This window comes from Apiotrichum porosum (genome assembly GCF_003942205.1).
Source record: "Apiotrichum porosum strain DSM 27194 chromosome Unknown scaffold_3, whole genome shotgun sequence".
Taxonomy (NCBI): Eukaryota; Fungi; Basidiomycota; class Tremellomycetes; order Trichosporonales; family Trichosporonaceae; genus Apiotrichum; species Apiotrichum porosum.
This window is the reverse complement of record NW_021167110.1, coordinates 713,267-737,834: the sequence shown is the minus strand read 5'-3', so window position 1 is coordinate 737,834 and position 24,568 is coordinate 713,267. Positions and strand designations below refer to the sequence as shown.

At 59.0% G+C, this 24,568-nt stretch overlaps 10 protein-coding genes across 10 annotated transcripts; 6 read left to right on the top strand and 4 right to left on the bottom strand.

Annotated features, from left to right (window-relative positions):
* Positions 1–299: 299 nt before the first annotated feature.
* EHS24_005873 (uncharacterized protein) lies at positions 300–1,100 on the bottom strand (the record flags this gene model as incomplete). The annotated part of the gene is made up of 4 exons (XM_028621349.1): positions 300–448; positions 493–674; positions 723–932; positions 970–1,100. The coding sequence occupies 4 exons, from the start codon at positions 1,098–1,100 to the stop codon at positions 300–302; spliced, it is 672 nt and encodes a 223-aa protein (XP_028477801.1).
* Positions 1,101–1,514: 414 nt separating this feature from the next.
* Positions 1,515–3,209, top strand: EHS24_005872 (uncharacterized protein; the record flags this gene model as incomplete). The annotated part of the gene is made up of 3 exons (XM_028621348.1): positions 1,515–1,854; positions 2,026–2,741; positions 2,793–3,209. 3 exons carry the CDS (start codon positions 1,515–1,517, stop codon positions 3,207–3,209), a joined length of 1,473 nt encoding a protein of 490 aa, XP_028477800.1.
* A 389-nt stretch (positions 3,210–3,598) lies between these two features.
* Positions 3,599–4,435, top strand: EHS24_005871 (uncharacterized protein; the record flags this gene model as incomplete). The annotated part of the gene is made up of 5 exons (XM_028621347.1): positions 3,599–3,711; positions 3,766–3,999; positions 4,040–4,233; positions 4,280–4,376; positions 4,429–4,435. 5 exons carry the CDS (start codon positions 3,599–3,601, stop codon positions 4,433–4,435), a joined length of 645 nt encoding a protein of 214 aa, XP_028477799.1.
* Positions 4,436–6,820: 2,385 nt separating this feature from the next.
* On the top strand, positions 6,821–8,310 carry RSR1 (Ras- protein rsr1; the record flags this gene model as incomplete). The annotated part of the gene is made up of 7 exons (XM_028621346.1): positions 6,821–6,835; positions 6,882–6,972; positions 7,336–7,392; positions 7,713–7,758; positions 7,811–7,837; positions 7,890–8,088; positions 8,137–8,310. The coding sequence occupies 7 exons, from the start codon at positions 6,821–6,823 to the stop codon at positions 8,308–8,310; spliced, it is 609 nt and encodes a 202-aa protein (XP_028477798.1).
* Positions 8,311–8,756: 446 nt separating this feature from the next.
* Positions 8,757–12,132, bottom strand: EHS24_005869 (uncharacterized protein; the record flags this gene model as incomplete). Its single annotated transcript, XM_028621345.1, has 3 exons — positions 8,757–8,776; positions 9,114–11,975; positions 12,063–12,132. 3 exons carry the CDS (start codon positions 12,130–12,132, stop codon positions 8,757–8,759), a joined length of 2,952 nt encoding a protein of 983 aa, XP_028477797.1.
* A 531-nt stretch (positions 12,133–12,663) lies between these two features.
* EHS24_005868 (uncharacterized protein) lies at positions 12,664–15,096 on the top strand (the record flags this gene model as incomplete). The annotated part of the gene is made up of 7 exons (XM_028621344.1): positions 12,664–12,893; positions 12,937–13,148; positions 13,187–13,619; positions 13,660–13,966; positions 14,038–14,421; positions 14,679–14,822; positions 14,920–15,096. 7 exons carry the CDS (start codon positions 12,664–12,666, stop codon positions 15,094–15,096), a joined length of 1,887 nt encoding a protein of 628 aa, XP_028477796.1.
* Positions 15,097–16,071: 975 nt separating this feature from the next.
* On the top strand, positions 16,072–19,600 carry EHS24_005867 (uncharacterized protein; the record flags this gene model as incomplete). The annotated part of the gene is made up of 4 exons (XM_028621343.1): positions 16,072–17,468; positions 17,532–18,493; positions 18,547–19,492; positions 19,555–19,600. The coding sequence occupies 4 exons, from the start codon at positions 16,072–16,074 to the stop codon at positions 19,598–19,600; spliced, it is 3,351 nt and encodes a 1,116-aa protein (XP_028477795.1).
* A 939-nt stretch (positions 19,601–20,539) lies between these two features.
* Positions 20,540–22,081, top strand: EHS24_005866 (uncharacterized protein; the record flags this gene model as incomplete). Its single annotated transcript, XM_028621342.1, has 3 exons — positions 20,540–21,330; positions 21,382–21,913; positions 21,962–22,081. 3 exons carry the CDS (start codon positions 20,540–20,542, stop codon positions 22,079–22,081), a joined length of 1,443 nt encoding a protein of 480 aa, XP_028477794.1.
* Positions 22,082–22,640: 559 nt separating this feature from the next.
* On the bottom strand, positions 22,641–22,952 carry EHS24_005865 (uncharacterized protein; the record flags this gene model as incomplete). The annotated part of the gene is made up of 1 exon (XM_028621341.1): positions 22,641–22,952. The coding sequence occupies one exon, from the start codon at positions 22,950–22,952 to the stop codon at positions 22,641–22,643; it is 312 nt and encodes a 103-aa protein (XP_028477793.1).
* A 42-nt stretch (positions 22,953–22,994) lies between these two features.
* On the bottom strand, positions 22,995–24,251 carry EHS24_005864 (uncharacterized protein; the record flags this gene model as incomplete). The annotated part of the gene is made up of 1 exon (XM_028621340.1): positions 22,995–24,251. One exon carries the CDS (start codon positions 24,249–24,251, stop codon positions 22,995–22,997), a length of 1,257 nt encoding a protein of 418 aa, XP_028477792.1.
* Positions 24,252–24,568: the final 317 nt, after the last annotated feature.

Sequence of the window (24,568 nt, the reverse complement as noted above, 5' to 3'; positions counted from 1 at the left end):
GAACGGTTACAAGAGGATACGGAGGCTGCCGTCACCACTTTCTAACATCGAATGGTAAGCAACGAATGTGGAGTGGATTGTGGTTTTGTAGAGCTGTTTAGACCAATGTCTGTGCCCACTTGGCACATGCACACCAATACGCTTAGTGCCTCCCTACGCACAGTGGCGACATGGTCTTCTACTTCATGTTTCTCGGTAGCACAGCGCAGGAGACGAAATGGTGAGATGTACAGGCCCCTGGTGACGCGAAACAACATATGTACTTGGCATAAACTCGGCACCGGCTTCAACCCATGACTCTACCCCATGTGCTGTACAACAACCGGGTTGGCGAATGAGATCCGTCGGGTACGGACTCCGATAAACTTGAGGAGACGCTCCTTGCGCTGGTCAAACGTGCCGTCTACGTCGAGATCGTACGCGGCGATGAGATAGTCGACATCCGATTCTGGCAAACATCAGCGACACTGCAAGAACCAATATCAAGCTCACCGCAAAGCCCCAGGGCGTCCTCGAAGAACTGCGGGAACTTGTCCGGAGGAGGGAGCAGTGGCGGCACTGGTGTCGTGAGGGTCAGACCTCTCGGCAGTGGAGGGCGTCGGTACAGCGGGAGGAGGAACGAGGTCTCGGACGTCGACTTGAGGTTGTGGATCCTGCTGCTGACCCACGAGTGCCTAACGGTCAGTATGCGTCCTTCGCGGTCAAACCAAGCCTAGACTTACTCTACGACTTTGTCCAAGCGCCTGTACATACGGCTGTACGCGTGAAACGCGTCCGTGAGGCGGTCCGGCTGACCGGCCTGTTCTTCGAGCGCGATACTCTTAATTCTGTCCACCAGCCGTTCCTCAAAGGCAGCCAGCCAGGCGGGCTCTTGAGCTGCACTCGTGTCGAGCACGTTTTCACCCGCGACACTGCCCAGCAGACGGGCTGCACTGAGAATGTTAGCAATTGTGCGCAAGCCCAACTTACGCTTCTTGTTTCTCCGCAGTGAGCTTGATTTTGTCCGCCGTGGCCTTGGACTCGGCTGCGATCTCGGTATGGAGCTGCGCAAGTTCGCTCAGCTTGTCGTGCGCCGATGCCGGGGTCGATGAAGATGCCATGGTTGTGCAACGCTTGCAGTGTGTGGTGATACTCAGAACTCTGTGGGAAGAAGATGGCACCAGGCTGGGCCTTTGAGGAGCCTGGTTCCAGAGCATGACGACAACAAGCAACTGTACATACCCATACGTAACTGTGTGTACACACACACCTGTTTCCTCGACATGGTCATGCTTTCACATCTGGACGTCATTCTAGATGACAAGAACATCTACACTGTTTTCGGCCTGACGTACCAGAACTCTCGGCAAAACACGAGTTTCAAGTGGCGTGTTGCTCTCTGACCTCAGCGGCGTCATCTCACACACCTCCATACAATGGCAACGATGAACCATGACCGCAAAGTTACTTAACCCACCCGCTGCTCTCTCCGAGTATGAACTCCCCTTCTTCCAAACCAATCCCCTCATCCCACCATGCACGACTCGGACCCATTCTTCCTCCCGCCTACCGATCTCCTCCCCACCGACCCCCTCCCCGTGGACCCGGACGCGCCATACCTTCTCACTGTCTCGCCTCCCGGTGACCCGCGTTTCGGTCCTATCCTCTACCAGCTTCACTCCCTTTTCCTTCGCGCTGGACCGCTCCAGTCGCGCTTCAGCTGGTGGCTCTACACCTCGGTCCCCCTCTACATTGTCTTTGCGCAGGCGTACATTCTCGTCGGTGGCAAGAAGGGAACCAGGCCCATCCGTGCTGCTCTCGCTGCTGCCTACGTCTCGCTCACGCTGTACAATGTTATGACGTACCGCATTGTCGGTGAGTATCTCTTGCTTGTCGCAGTGGGGCATCAAGAAGATGTCGGGGTCGTGGTCGGATTATACGGGGACCTGCAGACCCACAATAAACCGACTGCCACGCCATGACCGAATCTCACCCATCGATCCTTCCATTCCTCTTGTGACGTTGAAACGCCCTCTGACGCTCCAGACCTGCGCCTCAACCTCTGGAACACGGCCCTCCTGCTTCTCATTATGCAAGTGGGCATCCAGTCCGTCGAGTTTGGTCTGCTCAAGGACCCCATCAACGATCCTTACATGCACTTTCACAAACGCCGGCGTATCGTGGCAGCGTACGACCTCATCCTCAACCAGCGCATGCTCTCCCTCGGTGCTGTGGGCCTCGATGTTGGCGCCGGGCCACCCAATGCCGTCATCAACAAGCTCGATGGCCCCCAGATTGAGCGTCAGTATTCCTTGTCTCGTCCAATGCCCCCACGCCCCAAAACCCGTTTCGGTGCTGTTCTCCGTCACCTGGGGCACACCTTGCGGGCGTACCTCATTCTGGACATTATGATGGGTCTGTCGCAAGTGGCTACCAGCCCCGAGTGGTCTGCCATCCGTGGCGGTACCCTTCCTGCTGAGGCGGACATGATCGACAAGTTGGCTGCCAAGAACCACTTTACGTTGTTCCCCGGCACACTCAACATTCCAATCAGCTCGTGGGGCATCGGCTATACGACTTCATATGCCTGCAACATTTGTGTCTGGGTCGGGTTCACGTTTGCGTACCACATCCAGGCCGCCCTCACCATTGCTTCGGGCCTTTGGGAGCCCAGCTCCTGGGACCTGGACCTCTTCTTTCACCCGTGGTTCGCCGACTCGGTCCTCGATTTCTGGGGCAGGCGCTGGCACCAGATTCTGCGTGTGAGTTCATCTCGGGGGTCCTGTGCCACACACAGCTGACATGGTATGCAGCACCACTTCAACATTCTGTCCATGGCCACCATCAACATCCTCGGCCTCCCGATATCGTCCTACACCATCATCCCCCTCACGTTCTTCTGGTCCGGTATGCTCCACGCCCTCGCCGGTCTCAACATGCATCCAGCTCCCTCGCCCTGGCCGCTTGCTGGGTTCTTCTTTGCCCAGGCGCTCGGCTCGTGTGCCGAAGTCGCGTTCAAGAGGTACACTGGTGTCCGCGTCGGTGGATGGTGGGGCATGATCTACTGCCAGCTCTTCATGATGCTCACCGGCCGCGCTGCCGCCAACTCGTGGATCGACGCCGGTCTCGCCGGCGCGACAGTGACGGCGCCGTATGGCATCGGCAGGATCATCGCTCCCTACATTCTCAAGTCGGAGCGCATCCTCTCTGCCGTGCCATCGATGAACTAGTAGTGCCATAATCAAAACTGTGTGTGTCTCCAAATCCCAGACGTGGAATATGTACTGTACCTGAAAGTGTTCGTGATGTGCATGCATTGTGTCGTTTCTCTGTCATTCGAGCATTCGAGAGACCTCCGCCACCGCCACCCGGCAACTCGGCCCCGCACAAAGGGCTTTGAACGCCGTGCCGGACTGGCCCCCTCCTCCACTTTACACATTGCTTTGGAATACAAATACGCCCAGGTCAAGTACAAATAAACGGAGACGATATCTGTCATCGGTGTTCATGGCGGCGGTGGGCAACTCTTGCGCTAGTGTTTCTCACACATCTCTCCTCTTCTCTCTTACCCTCACCCACCACCCACACAGCACAACTCACCACTCACTCCATTGCAATGATGACGCTCTCGCCCTCCTCGCCGCCGTCACTGGGGGACAAGTTCGCCGCTCTGGCCGAGCTGTATGCCGACCTCGCTATGGCCTCCCAGGCACTGTCGGGTAAACAGCTCGCGTGAGTCATTTGGAAACGTTGACAGCTTTTCGCCTATGTATTGACGCACCGAAGCGCTGCCGACATGCTCAAGGACCTCTCGCGTGACCCGTCTCTGTGTACTACTGCGTCGCAACAGCCACTCGACACCATGTCACAACCACCGCTCTGGCTGGCGAGCTTCGAAGAACGCCTGTTCAGGAAACTGGACACGGCCAAATCCGACTTTACGCAGCAGTCTCCGGCCGTAGAGCCAGAAGCCGCAGACGTTCAAGTGCAGCTGCAAGAGGTCATCAACAGTCGTCTCAAGTGGGTCTCGTGCCGTCAACTTCTCTATGCTGACCGGGAGGCATTCATGGGCAGGCTGTCGAGAAGCCAACTTGCTGCTCCGCAAGTTTGCCAGTCCGAGCCATCCCTTGGAACCGTTCCGCCGAAGGCCGCCACTCCCAGCGAACAGGACCAGGGATACGCCGATACCCCCAGACCTCCTGCCCCCGCCAGACTGCTTTCCCGTCAACTTTGACGAGGCGGTGGCCCTCTCTGGTGAGCTATGATGTCTCTGACGGATTCCTGTAGCTTACATACACAGCACCGGCCGTGTACAGCCTCCTTGTGGATTACGAATTGAGCACAGAAGGCGATTCCAAGGCGAGGAAGGATCGTCTCTTCCAGTTCATTGGAGTGTAGTGAGACCCGGATGACGGGTCGTGCCGGCGTGTGTCTCGGTCGTGTGCGGAGCGGATAGTGTTCTAATAGATATCAGTGGCCTGCGGGGTTCCATTCCATGCATGCGGGGTTCGGTGCAGTTCCCCTGCTACTGTGGCCGGCCCCTTGTTTGCGTCGACAGGTCAACATGACTACCACTGAAACCTTTCACCCCCTGTGTTCGTTCACCTCATTCACCTGCGCCATAGCCGCCTGTTGAAAAGGGCTGCAGGTGTAGTGTTACAATCAGATTTAAAGGCTCCAGTGACGACTAGCCAGAAACCTGACTTCTGAACGCGACTGTGACCATGAACCTAGGCGCATTACATGACAGATTTTGGATTTTCTGTTTGTTTTCACGTCTTTTTTTTTAAACTACCTTTCCGTCAGTTGCCCCTCACTATTCGATTTCACAGCCGCACTTAGTGGGATATGCCGCGTCTGACTCCAACCTTGGCATCAACACGGTGTATATCCAAGTTCGACTCCCCCCTCCGCAATGCTGACGTGTGGACAACTAGTGGACGGTGTTTGATCGCGAAGAAGATGCTAAAACCTTGGATATCCACTGATTGCCTTTGTCCGTCCACTGGCCACTGGACAGTCACCGTACCAGGAGACAGCCTTCCACAGGCAGCTCCAGGGACCTCACGTTGGGGATACGCTGCTGTCCTGTTCCTCGGATCTTTGCGCAGATTTGCTGCGAGCCCTCTGGGCATTGGGCCATGTCAGCCCAGTGGCCAGTGGCCAGTGGACGGGCCCAGGCAAGCGCGACTATCAAAATCAGCGATATAATTTGAAGACAGACCGCAGCAAGGGCCAAAGGTAGTGCTGAGTTGTGGGGAGGTACATCTTTTGCACGTCTTGGCACGGTCCGTGCGGATTCTGCTGAATTGTGTTATTGTCCGTATCAGGAGACTGGTGTAGGCTAGGGCCAAACTTGAGACTTCTTTCTATCTTGGTCGTCTGCATGCACGTCGTGGGTCAACGGTGCGACGGAGAAGGAAGTAGTCACCGAATGCGAGACATGAGTGAGATGCCACAAGAAGGAATAGTTGTGGACAAGCCAGAAGATCGCCCTTTGTGTCGGACGGACAGCTACGGAATTTTACGATTAGACCGCGTCACTGCCCCCCGGTGGCCAGTGGCATGTTGGCGTTTGGGTATATGTATGGGCCTCTTTGACCAGCAACCTTCCACTCTTGTCGCCCTGGTGGGTCCTACGTGCTGCATCGTCAGACTGAATCCCTGGCAGAGGGCCGTCCGTATCCTGGACACGCATCCCTTCCACCGAACGCCGAACGCCGCGTGTGTTCGAGGGGTTCGGAACCGCATAGGAGAGCCCGCCGCCTCTGCCGTCTGTCCACTCCCAACTGGCAGCCAGAACCCCAACAGCAGTAAGGAACTGGCGGGCAGTTGCTCGGAACTCATTTCGGAAGTAATCACCTGTGCGTTGTTGGCCCCTATGTTCCTGCACGTACTGGCGGGGTCGGCTGGCCCGGCCCACAGGACACATGTGTACATGGCACCTGACAAGGCAAGGGGAGCCGGGGTTGCGGAGGTTGTGAGGACCAACGAGTTGCAAACGAAACAACGGCTGCACGCGCCAGATCGTCCGTGAAAGCCCCACGAGCATGTGCGATGGGCCAAAGACGACCACCCCCAGTAGCCACGGCGTAGACGCCATCTACGCCATGCAAGCCCTCTCCGAAAGGGTCTCCTGTGGCCACAGGAGCCTCTGGGCTTTGCTCAGGTATGCTCGTAGCAAACTGGGCAGGCTGGGCAGCGAGTCCCGGCGGGGCGATGGAGAGGGGGGTACCTGGGGTTCGTGGCGGCAGGGCTCTGTGGGGGGTGTAGAGAAGCGTCAGCTGCGTCGGACGGCGACTATGGGAATGGTACCAGGAACGGCACTGTGATGTTGTCTTGCGGGACGTGGTGGCCTTTCCTCTCTCTCATCACTTTGTCTTTTACTTTCTCACTGTCGCCCTTGACGACGCTCATATCTATTCACATCCGCCCCCTTCTCGTCGTTCTGCATTCCAAAACGCAGTGGCTCGGTACTTTGCGTTTCAAGTCAAAAAGTCGGCCACACCAGAGCGAGCCTCACAGTGGCCAATCCCCCGTCTGAGTCTTGGGCTTGTCCTGGACCGGTTCCTGCCTGGGTTGTCCTTGCATCCTCCATCGACGCCGACAACGCCCAGCAAGCTCAGCCAGCAATTGAAGGTACCGTCATAAGCTCCAGGAGAGTTCGCGGCCGAACCTCCGTTAGCTTTAGTCCGTTTGGCTCGGCGGTCAGCAAGCCAGCAATCTTTGTTGTTGCTGAGGATCCCCCACATTATCCACCATCAGCCAAAAGTAGCCGTTGGACCACAAACAATAGCTGCAGGCAGCATCCAGTCTTGCAAACACAGCACAGTCGCCGACCATGCGCGTCCTGCGAGTAAGCTCAGAGAAACGTACAGCCAATGGCACGAGCTAACGTCCAGGTCGCGGTCATGGGGGCTGGAGGCGTTGGCAAGTCTGCCATCACAATCCGCTTCATCAACGGACACTACACTGAGATGTACGATCCAACGAGTGAGTCTCGACACCTGGGCTTCACGAGGATACCGTCGCTGATGCAGCTATTCGCTACCTCTCTCTTCTTCTCCGTTGCCTACCTACATCCCAATCATTACCATGCGTACCACCCCACAAACACACCACCACCACACGAAACTCACCTCGGCTCGGCTTCCTCCGAACCGACCCTTACTCCCTCGCGCCTCCCTCCCGTGGCTTCCGTCTCTTGGCTTGACCATGGCACATGTGTCCATCACGACCGCTTATTTGGGTATGCAGTAGAAGACTCTTGTGAGTAAACAAACAAATAGCTGGGTCGGAGCCTGTTCTGTGCCCGTGAACCGAGAGGGACCTAGAGTTACTAACGGCCGTGCTCAGACCGCAAACAATTTGAGGTCGACGGCAGTGCCTGCCTCATTGAGATTCTGGATACAGGTGGGTATTCATGGGCTCTGGGACACCGGGAACATGCCTGTGCAAGGAGCTACGGGGTCTGTTTCTGCCCGCAACCCTTTACCGTTGCTCTGCGTTTTGTGGCTTCGAGGCCAAAACGTTCAGAATGGACGGAGCGCCACGCTTCTGCGGCAATTGAATCACATCAACCCGCAAATGACCGCAGCAACGGAAACGCGTGGTGGCTCAATGCTCCACGCTCCACACGTCCCCCACGCGGGTCCTCAGGACTGGGTGGACGCGTCGGGCGGCGGGATGACGAGCTCTAGGCACTTCCGTTGGAACATGGCTAATTACGGCAGCTGGCATTGATCAATACCTGACCATGACGGACTTGTTCATTCGAGAGTGAGTGCAGCTATGCTTTCCAATGTACATTGACCAGCTGCTAACTCTGCAGCAATGACGGGTTTGTCTTGGTATTCAGGTGAGTACAGCTTGGCACTCTGCTCGGGATTCCAAACTGACTCTGTCGCCAGCTTGACCCAACAAGACTCGCTGGAAGAGTTGAAACGCACACGGCAGAGTATCCGCCGCATCAAGTCGATCAATGGGGAGCATGTTCCCTTAGTACTGGTGGGGAGCAAGTGTGACCTTGAGGACGAGCGCGAGGTAGACACAGCGACAGGAGAGAAGCTCGCGGCAGAGTGGCACTGCCAGTACCTTGAGACCAGCGCAGTGAGTCGACCGCTCTGTTGATCATAGGGCTCGTGCTAACACCCCCAGCGTGAAAACATCAACATCATCCAGGTGTTCGAGTCCATTGTTCGCCAGCTGCGGGTACACGGCACGCTCGGCCGTAAAGCCTCGAGAAACGACCGGCTGAGGCGCGAGACGACCCGTGGCGCGCACAGTATTCGCGGGCGGGACGGTGACGACAAGAAGTGTGTCATCATGTAAACCACCCCAACCCCCAACCTGTGTGTGTGGGACTTCTCCAGCTCGATGCTGGAGACACTCGATTTCACCACCCATAAGACCCTGGAGGTCTGATAGATCCCCAGCACCAACTATCATCCTCGACGGCCAGTCAAACCCCCATAGAACCAGAACCGCCCCGGCACCACCGACCGACACTTGTCGATAGCACCCAAGGCTATGTATCTAAACCAGCAACACCACCACCCGTAGTGAGACGAGCAACAACGACTCTTGATGATAACGATTACCTTTTTCTGCAAATGCATAATCGACAGGAACGCTCCCGTGGCGCCCCAGTGTTCTAACAGTCTACGAAGTGGTGCGGGGGGCCTTATTCCCGGCCACCAAACTCCCAACTTCTTCTGCTCTCAAGAGCACAAAAGAACAATACTGCTTGCTCTTTTTCTCCAGCTCGTGTGCCGGGTTTACGACTCTTCCGGGCGGTCTGTTCGTTCGTTGTCAGCGCTGTTCGGGAGCAGATATGAGACATGAGGCGCACGCCCTCAGCGCCAGGTTTGGCCTATGGACGGGGTGACGAGCGGCGTCTGAGCAGGGTGTATTGGAATGGGGTAGCGGTTGACCATGTGAATGTTTGGGTGTGGTGGAGGTGTGGGGCTGGCAGGGTCGTTGCTACGGCAGGCGCCGGCAAGGCGCTGAAGGGTTGTGTGTCACCTGCTCTCACCAGCACCAATCGCAGCGGCGCCCGGCCAAGGCCTATAGGCCTATACCACCATCCACCACCTGCGGCCATCGCCGCCGTTCATGTCTGTGTGGTAACTCACTGATAAACTTGATACTGATAAACTTGAGCACCTCGTCAATGACCACCACAGGAGCCGAGATCCAGAGCACGGCCTGCCACTCCTGCCAGTTGAGAGGGAGGATCTGGAAAAGCTCGTTGAAGAAGGGGACGTAGAGGATCATGAAGTGGAGGGCCATGGAAAGCGCAATGGCGGCAACGAGGTACGGGTTGGTCCAGAGCGGGAGGGCGAGGAGGGACTCATCCTCGGAAAGCGAGTTGCACGCGTTGAACATTTCGATAACAACGAGGATAGACAGCGACACGGTCGTGGCGCGCTTGGCACTGTCTCCAGTGAAGATGCCGCAGTCGAGGTTGGGGAAGGCGGAGGGGGAGCACTGGTGGAAGTGGGTGAGCTCGTAGAACGAGATCTGGGGACCACCCTCGTAGTCCATGAACCACCAAGCGTAGCCAAACACGGTGGCGGCGCCGACATACAGGCCGATAATCATGTAGCGGATAAACAGCCAGCGGCCGACGAGCGGCTCGTTGGCGTTACGGGGGCGCGTGCGCATGATCTGGTGGTCGGGGGGGTTGAAGCCCAGGGCCGTGGCCGGGAGGCCGTCGGTGATGAGGTTGACCCACAGGAGCTGCACGGGGATGAGGGCCTCGGGCATGCCGAGCAGAACAGTGAGGAAGATGGAAACCACCTCGCCAATGTTGGACGAGATCAGGTAACGGATAAACTGCTTGGTGTTGTTGTAAATGACACGGCCTTCCTCGACGGCAGACTCAATGGTGGCAAAGTTGTCGGTGGCAAGCACCATGTCCGCGGCGAGCTTGGCAACGTCAGTGCCCGAGCCCATAGCGATACCAATGTCGGCCTTCTTAAGGGCCGGAGCGTCGTTCACACCGTCACCAGTCATGGCAACCACGAGACCAAGACCCTGCAGGAGGTCGACAAGGAGAGCCTTGTGGCTAGGCTCCGTACGGGAAAAGAGGCTGGCACGCTGGACGGCGGCGACCTTGTCCTCGTTTGAGAGCGCGTCAAATTCACGACCAGTGTACGATTTGCCGGTGAGGTCCTCGTCGTCACCAAACACGCCAATGTCGCGGCAGATGGTCTCGGCAGTGTTCTTGTTGTCACCGGTAATCACAATGGTCCTGATACCAGCGGTACGGCACTTGGCAATGGCGTCGCGCACCTCAGGACGAGGAGGGTCGAGCATGCCGACGAGACCGACAAAGGTCATATCCTGCTCGAAACGAACGTAGTCGGCCGAGCTCTCAGACTTGTAGTGCGAAACGTTGTCGTCCGACTCGTCAACGTATGCGAGAGCGAGGGTACGGAGACCCTTGCGGCCGTACTCAAGCTGACGGTCGGCAAGGAGCTGGCGAAGGGCAGGGGTGAAGGGGGCAGGACCGGTGGGGAGGAGAACCTTGGTGCAGCGCTCCATGACGGACTCGGGAGCGCCTTTAACCAGCAGCGAGAGACCGCCGGCCTCTTGGCGAGCGAGGACGGACATGGACTTGCGGTCACGGGTAAACTCAAAGGTCAAGACACGGGGGATGCGCGACTCGTAGTGGTCGTTGACAGCCATGACGCGGTCCGCAGGCGACAGGTTGGTAAGAGCCTTCTCGTTCCAAGCCTGGTTGTCCGAGCCGAGCTTCTCAACGAGGACCTTCATGGCGGCCTCGGTGGGCTCGCCAACGTTGGTGTACGTGTCCGACTCGGCATTGTAGGAAACCTTGGCGTCGTTACAGATAGAGCAGATCTCGACGAGCTTGTCAACGGGAGCAGTGCGGACCTCGGCGCGTTCACCGTGCTTGCCTTCGAGGGTGGTGACATCACCCAGAGGGGCGTAGGTGGTACCACCGACCTGGTACTCTGCGACGCCGAAGCCAGACGAGACAGTGAGGAAGCGAGCGACGGACATCTGGTTCGTGGTGAGGGTACCAGTCTTGTCCGAGCAGATAACGTTGGTGCAGCCCAGAGTCTCGACGGATGGGAGGTGACGGACAATGGCGCCGCGCTTGGCCATTTTCTTGGTACCGAGTGCGAGACAGGCAGTGATGACGGCAGCGAGACCCTCGGGGATCGCTGCGACGGCGAGCGCAACAGCAATCTTGAGGTAGTAGATGGCGCCCTTGAGCCAGCCGTGGTGGCTGGGGTCGTTGAAGTGACGGATGTTGACGAGCCAGACAAGGATACAGATGACAGAGATGACCTTGGCGAGCGAGTCTCCAAAGTCGTCAAGCTTGCGCTTAAGGGGAGTCTTCTCGTCCTCGTCATCGTTGGAGATGCTCTGGTGAATAGCACCGAGAGCAGTCTTCTCGCCAGTGAGGACAACGAGCGCACGGCCAGCACCGTTCACCACAGTCGTGCCCGAGAACAGCATGTTGGTCATGTCCTGCTTGACGGCCTTTTCGTCATTGACGGCATCCTCGGTCTTGCCAACCGACATGGACTCGCCGGTGAGCATGGCCTGGTCGACACGGAAACTGCTAGACGAAAAGGACAGAATACGGCAGTCGGCGGGGATGCGGTCGCCGACGTGCACGCTCACAATGTCGCCGGGGACGAGCTCCGAGGCCGAGATCCGCTGCAGCTTGCCGTTGCGAAGAACATGGGCCTCGTCGGGCGAGTACTCCTTGAGTGCGTCGATGGCCTTCTCGGCCTTGGTCTCCTGAATGACGCCGACGGCGGCGTTGGCAACAAGAATCAACAGGATGACAAGGGGCTCGACAAAGGCTGTCATCCACGATGCGCCGGGCTGCGACTGGTCCTCGAACAGCGCCAGCACAAACGAGACGACGGCCGATCCCAACAGGATAAGGACCAGCTGGTCCTCAAACTGTGCCAGAATGAGTTTCCATATCGAGTTGGGGGCGGCCTCGGGGAGGGCTAAAGGTCAGTCAGGTTGGACGTCCGACAACGTACTGTTCTCGCCGTATAGTTCGCGGTTCTGCTTGACTTGCTCGTCGCTCAGACCTGTCTTGGCGTCGACACCATAGAACGCAAGCGCGTCCTGTTGCGTGTACGTCCACGCGGTGGCGAGCATTATGTGTGTAATGTGTGTCTAAAGTGTTGTCACCAACAAAAAGGGACGGTAATGAGCGGCGTGGGTGGGCGTTTTGGTATAGAAAGGGGTCTCTTGTTTCGGTGGGATCGGTGGAGGCCGGCTGAAATGAGTGGAACCTGCTGGCACGGGAAGCGCCGTCTGCAGAGTGGAAGACGAGTCGACGGAGCAAGACTTAGTCTTTGTGAACCTCCCTTTTGTGTGAAAGATGAAGAGGATGCACGAGGGAGCTGTGTTACGCCGCCCAAAAGTCGGTCGTTGCTCGCTGTCAGCTCTCGCTTCCACGTCCCCGCCGGCGTACGTGTGTGGGCGCTGGGTCTCTCCAGGGTGGGCGCCGCTCAGTATCGGGCCGGGTGGCGCGGAAATGTATTACGTAAAACGGTGTGGCGCGCTCTGACGCGTCCAGCCGGTGGAGGTTGAGACGGGTGTCTTCATCGGACGTCCAGACAACAACGAACACATCCTCAGTGACGGCGACCACCACCCAACACACACACTCTCTCTGTGGGAACCATGCAGTCGGTTCTATACCACTGCGCTCATCTAGAGGAACCACGCGCTCCACTCCCGCCATCGTACCCGTCAAGCTTTGCAGACTTTGCACCTCTCAACCACCTCTACTTCTGCGAAGAATGCGACGCCATCAGGTGTGACGACTGCGTCGCCATAGAGGTCGCCAGCTACTACTGCCCCAACTGCCTCTTTGACGTTCCCGGAGCCAACGTCCGCGCAGACAAGAGCAGGTGAGGTCTTTCAATTCACGAGCGGCTCTAGCTGACAAAACAGATGTGCACGGTCCTGCTTCTCGTGTCCCGAGTGCTCAAGCTGTCTCAACGTCCTCGCCTCCGAACAAGCCAGTGACTCGTCGCGGGCGGCCACGGCCTCGGGTACCTCTGCAACGCACTCGAGCAGTGCACCTTACCTCCTCTCGTGTCCGGCATGCAAATGGTCCTCCAAAGAGATTGGCTGGAAGTTTGACAAGCCCACAAGTCTTGCCAGTGGGTGTCTGATGCTCACGCGGCTGCTAACCTCTCAGGCCAACTGTCCCAAGTCTACTCTGCACCAGAGGATGTACAGGCAGAGTTTGATGCGCTCAAGGACCACCTTGAAGGCTACATTTCCCAGTCAGCGCCGCCACCCACGGCCGGGAAGGGTTCTGGACACCATCGCACTCCTTCTCGACACATTGCGCAGATCACCCAGGCGGCTGCGCGCGCTCTGAGACGCGAAGTACCCGGCATGGGTGGCCCACGTACAGGTGCAGCAGCGAGGAGAAAGGCCGGAGAAAAGAGCGACAACAGGGCTGGATGGGACCAGCTTGCGCCATACGAGGCCAAGGACAGCTGGAAGGAGGAAGGCTTGCAGCGTGGAGTGGACGACGTCGACACCATGCGCAAGCTGACAGGCGAAGAGGTTGCTCCGATTGAGAAGCGGTGGACGAGCGCATGGGAACCGCCACGCATGTCAAGGTTAGTTGGGAGGCCTTGCGTTAGCTGACGTGCGTTCCAGCGAGACGATGCCTCAGAGGATACCGCTGCAGGCCAAGTTGACCAAACGCTGCCCGCACCCTACCTGCCGACACATTCTCATCCAGCCAGACACCAAGACTGTGCGGATGCTTATCAAGATGGTGGGAGGAAACTATCTGCCAGCCATTGAACTTGGCCGTCGGCGGCGCCGCCTCGTGGACGAAGCACTTGACGGCCTCACCGAGGAGGAGCTCGAACGCAGGAGACGCGAACGCCGGCGTACGCGTATCAACCTCGCCCGTGAAGAGGACGAGGACATGACTGAGCCCCTGCACCCAGGAGAAGTTGTACGTAAACAAGTGACATTTGAAAAGTTCCTTGCAATGAAAGAGCGTCACGCGCTGACACGCATGTACAGTACACGTTTCAGCTTGCATTCACCAACCCTCTGTACGACCCGGTCCAGGTCCGACTGGGTGCGGCACACCAGCCTCGAGGCCCAGTTCAGCCTAGCCACCACATATTCACGCCCACGGCGCATTTCACTGTCGGTCCACTCAAGGATGCGTGGGCATACGACGAAGAGGACGAAGATGACAATGTCGAGGACGACGCTGGTACTGGAGGTGCTGCCGGTCACGGTGGCGACTCTGTATCCGAGCGAGCCAAGGCGCGTATGAGCCTTGCGGGCTTGCCTTCTTCGCGGCACCGTGGCCGCGAGGCTGAGGTGGAGAAGAGGGGTAACGTTACAAAAGTCGGTCTTGAAGTGGAAGTGCTGCCAGGTGCATCGGGCCCTGTCGAGGTGAGTTTAGTCTTTAGTGGTTTCGTGGACGGTGGGTGGTGGTGGTCTGGGCCCGAACCGCGGAGAGCTGTCCCAGACCCGCACCCGACATCTGGGTCTGGACGAGTATCCATACGCACGGGCTACACCTGGATGACGGGACAAGGGGGGGGGGGGGGGGGGGGCCTGAAAGGGCCGTTGTTCGGAGGGAGGTTTGGACGAGGCCGGAGGCGAGCGCTCTGCAAATGAACTGACACAGTGTGCCTGGTGGACCCCAGTTTGACCTCGAGATCCGATTCACCTACCGTGCAGACGACGCTGAAGGTGGAGCCGGCCCTGCTGAAGGACCTGGGGAGGCAGCAGTCACAGGCAGCGGAAAAGACGCCAAAGAAGAGTACAAGACGTTTACCTTTTGGACGCGCGTGTGTGCAGGCGAGGTGTTGTAGATGGTGGCGGGCGGGAGTGCATGTAACAATGAGTGAACGCCATGGCTTGGGCTTGAGCGAGGCTACGAGGCAGGACATCAGAGACATGGACGCGGCAGTGGCTGTCGATGGTCAGCCTGGTTTGGGGCTTCTGACCCAACGTGTGTGGACAAGCACGAGGCCAAATGGTGCACCACCGCCAGGGGGAATCGAGCTTGCCGGGCCCGCTGACATGCAGAAGGGTGGGCAGGCAGAACGAGATGGGGCCTAGACAAGAATGCAGCTTGCAAGACGAGCGCAAGACCCCCCTCTGTGTCTCGCCCGTCCACCAGTGTTCACCATCCTCCCGAGACCCTCCCTCGCCGCGTCGGCCTACCCTTGTCTCCAATTCAATCATCACTCGTCGTCTTGCCATTACACCACGTCCTACACTCCACTCCATCCTTTCGCCGCCTTGCCATCACTTCGTCCACTGCATAACCCCCTTCCCCTCCTCCCAACCCACCTCCATTACTGGTGGAGAGTGACGAGAGCGCCGCGCGCACAACCCCGGTGGGCGCACCCACGCACCGACCTTTTCCACCGTGTCCTCGTCCGCTCCTCACCCTCCTCCCTGCCGCCGCAGCCAGCCCACCCTTCCTCGCGCGTACACACGAGAGAGCATCGTCGCTCCCCACCGCGACCATGACGCTGCCTCGCTCGACTGGCAGCCTGCTCATCACCACCTCGCCAGATGAAGGAGGTCTTCGTTATGACATCTCGCGTACGTGTGCCCAAACTCCTTCCCACACTCTCCTTCCTGGCGCTTCCTTTCAACCCCTCCTCATTACCCCTCTCTCCCTCACTCTTCCCTCTCTCTTTCCTCCAACCCCCCCGGGACCCCAGCATGAACGCATGTGCGTCGCCGGTTGCGCGCATCGTCTTGCGGACTCACCGCGCGGCGCGCCGTCTGCCGGCACGCGCGGCGATGTGACAAGGCAACTTCTCCACTTTCGCGTAAGCGAGATGTTGCTTGGCGAGTACATGTTTAACTTTGACCTGCGCGTACACAAGCCAAATCATATCTTGGATGTGTGCACTTGTGTCCATGACTGGACGCGGGGTGCATGTCATCCGTCATTTGCAGAGACAGCCAGACGGCACATGCTACCGCGGCAGCCAAAACATGCGCCGAAGTGCAGAAAACGTTACAACCAGCTTGCAGCCTTCCGTTGTCGCTGTCCATATGCTCACACACCCCACAGCCATGTCCGACTATTCGACATCCGTGTCCGATGGCGGCCCTCTAAGTGGGCCAAACCGGCGCTCAACGGGTGCATCGGAAGCGCTGCAGTACTACTGGAGCGCATCAGCCGGCGAACGATCGGCCTCGGTGTCGTCTTCCCTCGGCATGTCCCCCATCGACTCGTCGCCGCGTCCGGGGCAGCTCGGCTCCCCATACTCCCTCTCCCCGCACCCAGTACTACACGAGGCCAAGTCGGCCGTCTCCCTCCGGGAGCTGGTCCAGCAGGAAGCCGAATATGAACACGAGCAAGGCCGAACGCCAGCTCCCTGGGAGGTCGAGATGGGCACCCACCTGCCAGACATGTCATACAGCGGCGGCAGTCTTGGCGGTCTCAGCGACCTGCGTGAGCGAGAACGCGAACGTGATTCGGCATCATCGTCCACCATGGGACAGAGCAACCGGCACATTCACCTCGTGTCGTACTCAAGTGACGGTAGCATGAGCCGCATGGCATCGGGCACGTCCGTACCGTCGATCCAGAATGTCACACCACCGAGCCCCAGCCGCTCGTCCCTCTCCGGTGAGAGCGAGTACTCGCTTCTCGAGGAGGATATGACTGGCACGACGGCCATGCCACGCCGCAACGACCCCGTCGAGGTGCGGCAGAGCAGGCTACCACCCCATCCGGACCTCCAGTCCCACCGCCTAGGTGTCATTGACACCAACGGCGACCTGGGTATGGGCGCCCTGTTGGATCCGTCGTTTGACGAGTGGACACAGCAACGGCCATGGAGGGAGTCGGGCAATGCCAGTCCCCGCAGCCCGGTCGTGCAGTCGTCACCCTTGCAGTCACCGACTGAGATCTGGAGCACCCCGACACAGGGCGCGCCTGCTCTTCGGTCACCCATCGCACCCGTGGGCAGCTGGACGCGTTCATCGTCTCCTGGAAACTCTTCCAATGACCGCACTCCACGCAACAGCACACAGTCGCCACGCACACCGCGCCAAAACAAGTCGTTCAGGCCCTTGACGAGCGGACGCTTGTTATTTGTCGCACCACCAGACGTTTCCCCTGGCAGCCTCGACGCGCTCCAGCGCGAGTACGCAGGCATGAACCTCAAGCACGGCGGTCGCCTAGGCGGACTGTCTGTCCGAACGTATGGACCCAACGACGAGCCCGACATGCCACACAGCGCGCCGGCCAGCAGGACTGCGTTTGGTGACATTGAGCTGCCAGGGAGCGGGCCGTTTGGGCGCGTCCGCCCGACTTCCCTCCTGCCACCTCCCACCACACCCCTGGAGTCAACGTCGTCGCCGAAACTACCACAACAACTGGCCATCCCATCCCCACGCTCGTCACCAAAACCTATGATACGGTTGAGCCCCGAACCACCACCAAAAAGCGAGCTACGGAGAGCGTAAGTTTGGGCCCGCGGTTGTCTGGACTTTTGAAACTCCAAACGCTGACACGTTGCCGGCAGAACCCCCGAACCTCCGACCAGTGCCTCGAGGTCCGGCTCATATCCGTCAAGGGCGGCAGTGACCACCCCACAGCTCTCACCCAAGCATTCCATGGCCGAACTGCCGACCATCATCAACACTCCTCACACCCCGGAAGGCCCATCGCGCAAGGTTCAGACGGCGTCAGTTCCTGGGTCTGCACAGTCCAGCAGGTCGACGGCGGCACCCCCACGCACACCAAGGTCGCGCTCCACGTCGCCAGGACTCTCACCAGGAAACATCGGACCATTGCCCACATCGGGTACTATCCAGGATCTCACCGACATACTCGGCGGCGCAATTGATGAGATTGGACTGATCGACTCGCGCGACACTCCACCACCCATGGTCGCCGAACCCTCCAAAGAGGCCACTGGCAGCAAGCCGCTGATGCTCGCCAATGTGCCTCCACGGTCGACGTCGACGGCAACTCCCCCAACACCGGCTCCCCCGGGGACGCTCATGAGCGAACCGGCCGAGTTGTCCCCTACCACTTCCTCTGGCTTCTCGACCTCCCCCACCTCGCATCCACAGTCACAACCTTTTGCGCAGCCTCCCCAGTCGCAGCCCTTATCGCAAGGCAACGTTGGCCTGGGGCTGATGGGCTCTGTTGGTGTTGGGGCCGCGATGGCAGGTGTCGGAAACAATGTCTCCAACGCCAGCACAAACATCGCAAACGCCAGCTCCAACCTCGCCAACACTGGCCGCCAGCAGGTCCAGCGTCACGTCCGCAAGGCATCATCCATCCTCTCCATCCGCTCGAGCAATCTTTCGTACGGCTCGGCACCAACGTTCTCACAGGCAGGCGCACTCCCCACCGCCGTGGTGTTTGGAAACATCAAGGCTCTCAAGACTTGCGGCGAGCGGGCCCGAGCGTATTCGCGTGGCGTCCAAGACCTGGCCCGAGCGGATTCTGGCCTGCGCGACTGGTGCAACAATGCTCGTGAGTACAACCGTGGCGGACGTGTGTGTGGAGCTCGCTGATGCATCTCACAGACAGCGCTCCGCGTGTAAACAATGTGCGCCCGAAACAGGCGGCGATGGGCCAAGGACTCGGACTCGGGCTGCGGTCCCCCGATGGTGCCGGTGCGCCTCTGGGTCTTGCGCCGCCGTCAATGCGCAATGTGTCGGCGAGCTCCGAATTCCCCACGCGAGCCGATGCGTACAGCGCACGCGAGATCATGGTCCGCAACATGGAGCCCTCGGATGAGCCCACTGCGCTGCCTCCCAACCTGCCGTACCCGCAGCTGCAGCTCAACAATGTCAAGACATCAAACTCGATGCAGAGCATCACCAGCGTGGCTTCCAAGGCGAGGAACGCCGGCGGCGGCTTATTCTCGTCTGCATTTGGGCGCTTGAAGAAGGACAGGGAACCAGGAATCACCGGCCTCGGACCTCCGAACAGTAGCTCGCTTCTGAGCCTGTCGCCTTCTGCGTCTGCGTCCAAGCGCAGCCTCTTGCCGCCCGTACCCGCCTCTGCGTCCGCAAGCAGTCGCGAGTCACTCGACACTGGAGTGGACGGCAACAGCGACCGCCGTGTGCAGCCGTCCCTCGCCGTTCCCCGGGGACCCCGAGGACCCGGTGGTTCACCCTCCTCCGTCCTGGACGGTACTCCGGCACGGTCGAGCTTTGACATGCCCCGTCCGATCTCCTACGTACCAGCACGCGCCAGCCTTGACGGACAAACACGCCCAAACCTGGCTGGCCGGGGTAGTAGTAGCGGCACCAGCAGCGGCGGCTTTAACTGGTCCAGTCCCGGGTCGACGTCGACCAATACGCCTTCGCCCTTGGCCCGTGGAGACAGTCGTAATGAGAACGACAACGGCAACGACAACGTGCGTGAGGACGACCTGCGCCAGATGAGCGACGCGCTTCCTCACGCGGAACGACCCGTTGTCCGCTCCTATCTCCAGCGGTACGGGGCGCTGACCTACGCCATGACGTGAGTGGCGATGGACGTGATGTGATGGAGGGCGAGAAGGAACGGTACTGACAACGACACAGGGCTTACATTGAGGACGAAAAGCAAGGCACCCTGATGCGCGTCTAAACTGCCTATAGTACAAGTAATAGCTTTATCTACCCGTATGTCATCTGTATTGTGTAGGACACGCTTGGGAGTGGCGAGTCCGAGTAGCCGTGTAGCCGTGTGGCCGTGAGGGAAGTGTGCTGTGGCGTGTGGCGTCCGTGATAGCTTCTCGTCTCCGATGATGCGTCCACTTTTGCCCATCCACTCCTTCCGCGCATGGCGCAAGACTCTCAAAGTCGAGCCGTCTAAGCGACACAACTGGCGTCGAGGGTGACGCGAAGCACACGCAGTACTAGAGTCGTGCCAAGTGGTGGACCTGGCTAAGGGTCGTTGCATGCCCCACCCAAGATTGCCACCTGAGAAGACGCCTGAACGGAAGGCGTCGCGATCCGGCCCGACCGAGGGTTCGCTCGGTGCGACATTGTCGATTCTCCATTGTACTCATCGGGTTCCAGAGCACCGCGGAGCAAGGGGAGAGCGGAGAGCGGGCATGTTGGGGATGAGAGAAGGATGATAGCAAGGTGGTACGCCTGTATGGTGTAAACCGGTATGCAATAGGGGCCGTCGACTCTCTGACCCCACACTATCGTGGCCAGCTGGTGATTTCGGGCTGGACGGCATTCCTCACTCATCTTTCAAGACAACTGGAATTACGTCCGTCACAGAACGACACATATACCACGACCACAACGACGAGTGCCATTGCGCATTCGGACACGACTACCAGCACAGCAGCCGCTACCACCTGTAACATTCGCCCCAGCACGCACGGACTACGCCGACCACCGCTGCGTTCTTCCAAGTGACCGGCACTGCACCACTCTCTGCGGTACTGCTAGACCAACACACCATTTCCTCACGCTCAAGTTCAAGCCCAAGCTTCCACGAGACAGAAGACCGATACATATAGTGCCCAAGCTGGACGTCGACAGCCCCCTCAACATCGCTTCTTTACACGACATGCCCCTGTCCACGCCGCGAAGCAGCGAGAGTGGCGTTCGGGTGCAGGGCTCACCAGCCGGTTCGCCGTGGGATGACGTCCACAGCATGAACCGCCACAGCAACCACCACCCGGCCAGCAGCAACTCGACGCAGTACTCGACTGCACAGGACAGGAGCATGTCCCAGGACTCTCGTGGACACACCCCGATACTGTCCCACGCGACCGGTGGTCGCCACAGCGTCCCGCACTTGACCCACAAGTATGCCCAAGTCGACTTGAATGACCTGTCGGTGCACCCGTACGCCCAATCGAGCACGAGCAGGTTCGGTATGGGCATGAGCACTTCCAGTGGGCTGTCCACGGCGTCCATCGGTCTCGGAGGTGGGCGCAGTGCCCAGAGCCATCCATATGCGCAATCGAGCAGTAACAGTCACTATGGACTGGGCCACCACGGCAACGGCAGCCAGTTCTGGGACGCCGACGCCGACGGGGGATGGGACAGTCCCGATTGGGAGATTAAGCGGGAGGCCCAGCTGGAGCAGGAGCGACGAGAGCTTGCTCTGGAGAAGAAGAGGGAAGAGGAGAATTGCGAAAGGCGTGAACGTGCGCTGGAGAAGGAGCGAGAGAAGGAACGCGAGCGTGAACGAGAGCGAGAGATGGAACGTGAGAGGGAGCGGGAGATGGAGCGGGAGATGGAGCGCCAGGCCACTGCGGTGGACGACCAGGTGTGGAATGAGGGTGATTATACGATCGTCTCAAATGACGGAGTCCGGTTCAAGATCCCTAGCTACTACTTGTTCAGCAGTAGGTGAGTTTGGGCGGTCGCGCAGGTGGTTACGCTCTGCGCTCACACTCTCAGTGCTGTCTTCCGGGAAAGCGCAGGTGAAGTTGGCGTGGAGAGTGGTGCACGCCTGCCATCCCTCTCCAAACGGCACACTACCCTCACCGATCCTATTGAGTCTGCGGCCGTTCTGCGCCTTTTCCTGGAGTTTATCGTGTACGCCAAGCTCGACATTCCCGACGACGGCACGACCCTCCAGAGCCTTGCGACCGTCAAGGACTTGGTCGCCTTCCTCGTCAAGTGGGAGTGTGCCGGCACTTTGCAACTTTTCCTCGTCTGCTTGCGGGAAGTCGTCCGACAACCTAGTAACGTGTCCCCGCTGGCTGCGTTCATTGCAGGGGCCCAGGCTGGAGACGCGTTTACTTGTTCTGTGGCGCTCGACATCTCCGACTGGACGTGGGGGATGATGGATCGCCTCAACCTCCCCGCTGCGCCTGACGCAAACGTCTTTGACCCGCACCATATGCCTGTATCCGTCTGGCAACTGCTGCCGGGCATGTACACGTGGGCCTTGACTAGTGCATGGTCGGGTAACCCTAGTAATAAAGAGGTGAGTACTGACAAGGTATGTCTTGGAAAGTGAAGCTCACCGAGCCAGAACAATGAGAGACAAACCCGCCGCTCTCGCGACACGTATGCGGAATCGGAAGACGATTCGGCGAGCCGCTGTGACAGTGTTCTCGACCGCAAGGTCCATGCTTGGCAGCAGTGGCTGTAACCTAGTGTGTCACTGTAGCTTGGCTTGGTCGGTTAGCTCTTCATTTGCTTCAGTTGGAGTTGCCTTTCTCCTGTTCTTGTTTCTTGGGTGCAATCGTCTCTCCTATCTACTCATACCCACTCTAGTTGCTACCTCGTATAGTAGTGTAGGCCAGCATCACGGCGTTGTACACCCGAGTACCCATAGCTTGGACGCTTGGATGCTCACTGTTCTTCTCCCCTCCTGGCTGCTATTGCGCAGTTGAAAATGCCCCAGTCCCACTCCGGTGAACGCACTGACTCTCCCAGCTCGCAACTGGACTGCAGGGCGCTATCGTTTCTAGAAACGCAGCGCCAACCTGTCGCGCATGGTTGTAGACAGCTGGAGCAACGCGATGGCTGCGGCCGCAAGCACCAGGGTCCTACGCGCCATGGCATCGGAAAAAAAGTCACTCGCGTGGAAACGCGATGCCAAGACATCAACAACAGTCAACCGAGTACGGCAGTCCGAGTACGACAGTCGGTGGTAAAGTCGTGACACAAAACGTAATATCTATAACGGGTTCAGTAAAACCCGGGGTCTAACTGGACTTGAGGAGGGCGACTGTCACCCAGCCAACTGCCCAAGCAGCCACAGCGGAGGCTGTGACGGTCTGTGCGGTCCGCCTCACGCGGCGCTGCCACGGGTCCTCGGGTCGCGGCTGGTCCCACAGGCGAGAGCCGGGAGTGGGGCCGTCTTGGGACTCGTCGTCGTCCGTCATCTGTTCCAGGAGCTGGAACGGGATGGACATGTTGGGCGACTCCTTGGCAGAGAGGAGGGCCGCGAAGAGGTGAATACCGTCGGTGTGGGGGAGGAGAAGGAGGTTGAAGAGGAAGAGTGACAGGGACACCATTGTGAGGTAGCTGGAAGTTTAGCTGCTGGACGTAGAGGTAACTCACGAGTTGAAGAGCGACGCCCACTCGGTCAACGACTTAAGAGGACGATGCGTCTCCTTGAACGAGATGGCGTACAGCACCGTCCTGTCACCGGACCAGAGTAGCTGCTGGGACGCCTTGCCGTCCCAGTAGCGGATGCGGACAACGTTCGCCTCCTTGGACAACTTGACGCAGATGTGGGTCTTTTCGCAGTTGCAGTCGCCAGCTGGCTCCTTCAAGATCGGGTGGGGCTGGAGGCAGTGCTCCGCGTTGAAGTTGACGGGCGTGAAAGCCACCAGGTGACTTTCGGTACACGGGCCAAGCTCGCCAGCGAGGAGCACACCTTTGGGAATACACCATCCAAGAGCCGAAGACGAGTCTTCCTCATGGTTGATCACACGCTGCCACATTCCCTCTGGAGCGACGAGGATGTCGTCGACGTGCGTGATCACGTCTCCCGGCTTGAGCTGGGTCTCCAGGCCGTATCCCAATGCGACGTTGTCGATCGTTAGACCGTCAACGGGTGCCCATAAGTTTGCCGTCGCGGCAAGTGCGGCTAGCACGACACAGGTCAGGAGATTGTGCCATGCTCCAGCTGTGGATATCCGCGCGCGAGATCGGAAGGGGAGGTAGTCGACCGCCGAAGGGAACGAGATAGCCGCGGAGGGAATGATGAGGTGGACGTTGACGGCAAACTTGCTCGGGCATACGTCGTCTAGTGCGGCCGCGACCGCGTGTCCCCACTCGTGGATGAGCTGGGCAATCACAAACGCGAGCAGGAGGGTAGGCAGATGCGAGAGCGGTGCAGTGACACCGGGAATCTGAGGTGTGAGACCGACAACGCACGGTCTGAAGCCACTCACCAATGGTTCAAGACCAACGTTGCTCGCATGGACACCTGCTGCTGCTGCAGCGTCAATGCCACGTTTGACCACGGAGCTCTGCTCTATCGCATGAGCCTCAGCCTCGGCCCACACGGCAGTCCACGCGGCTCGCACAGCCCACGCCGTGCCCGCAGTTGCGACGCCGCTGCCAATGACGCCGGCGACAGCCCCGACGTTGTAGAATGCTTTGCCAAGTCCGCGGACTGCCGGGCCGAGTCTGCCAATGGCCACACGAGGAAGCGAATTGAGTGCGGTAGTGCTCATTCGCAGTGTGAAGCCATGGCGAGCAACGTCCCACGGCGACGAGCGGCCAGGTTTGGCAATCCGAGGGGCGATTCGAAGGGCATAGAGGATGAAGGCGAGGAGGACGAGGGGGAGGGAGACGGCAAGCATTGGTGAGAGGCGCGTCTCAGCTCATTGACGCGAGGATACGAAGGTGTGAAAACGGAGTGGCTGTGTTGTCAAGGCAGTGGAAAGAGTGGAGTGTTGTTGCCGACGGGTTTGGTCGCGCGCTCGCGCACCGGTCGCCGCCAAAAGGAGTGCGACGTCGACGCGTTCTGGAAATCCTAATGGCGCCGCTTTAGAGTGTCACGTGGTATGACGTCATTACAAATTGCTGATTAGATAAAGGCTCGTGGTAATCTAATTCAACGGTTGTGGCTGGCGGGGCCGGGTGTGAGACAGCCAGCGTGTGTGTGCGCACAAGCCGT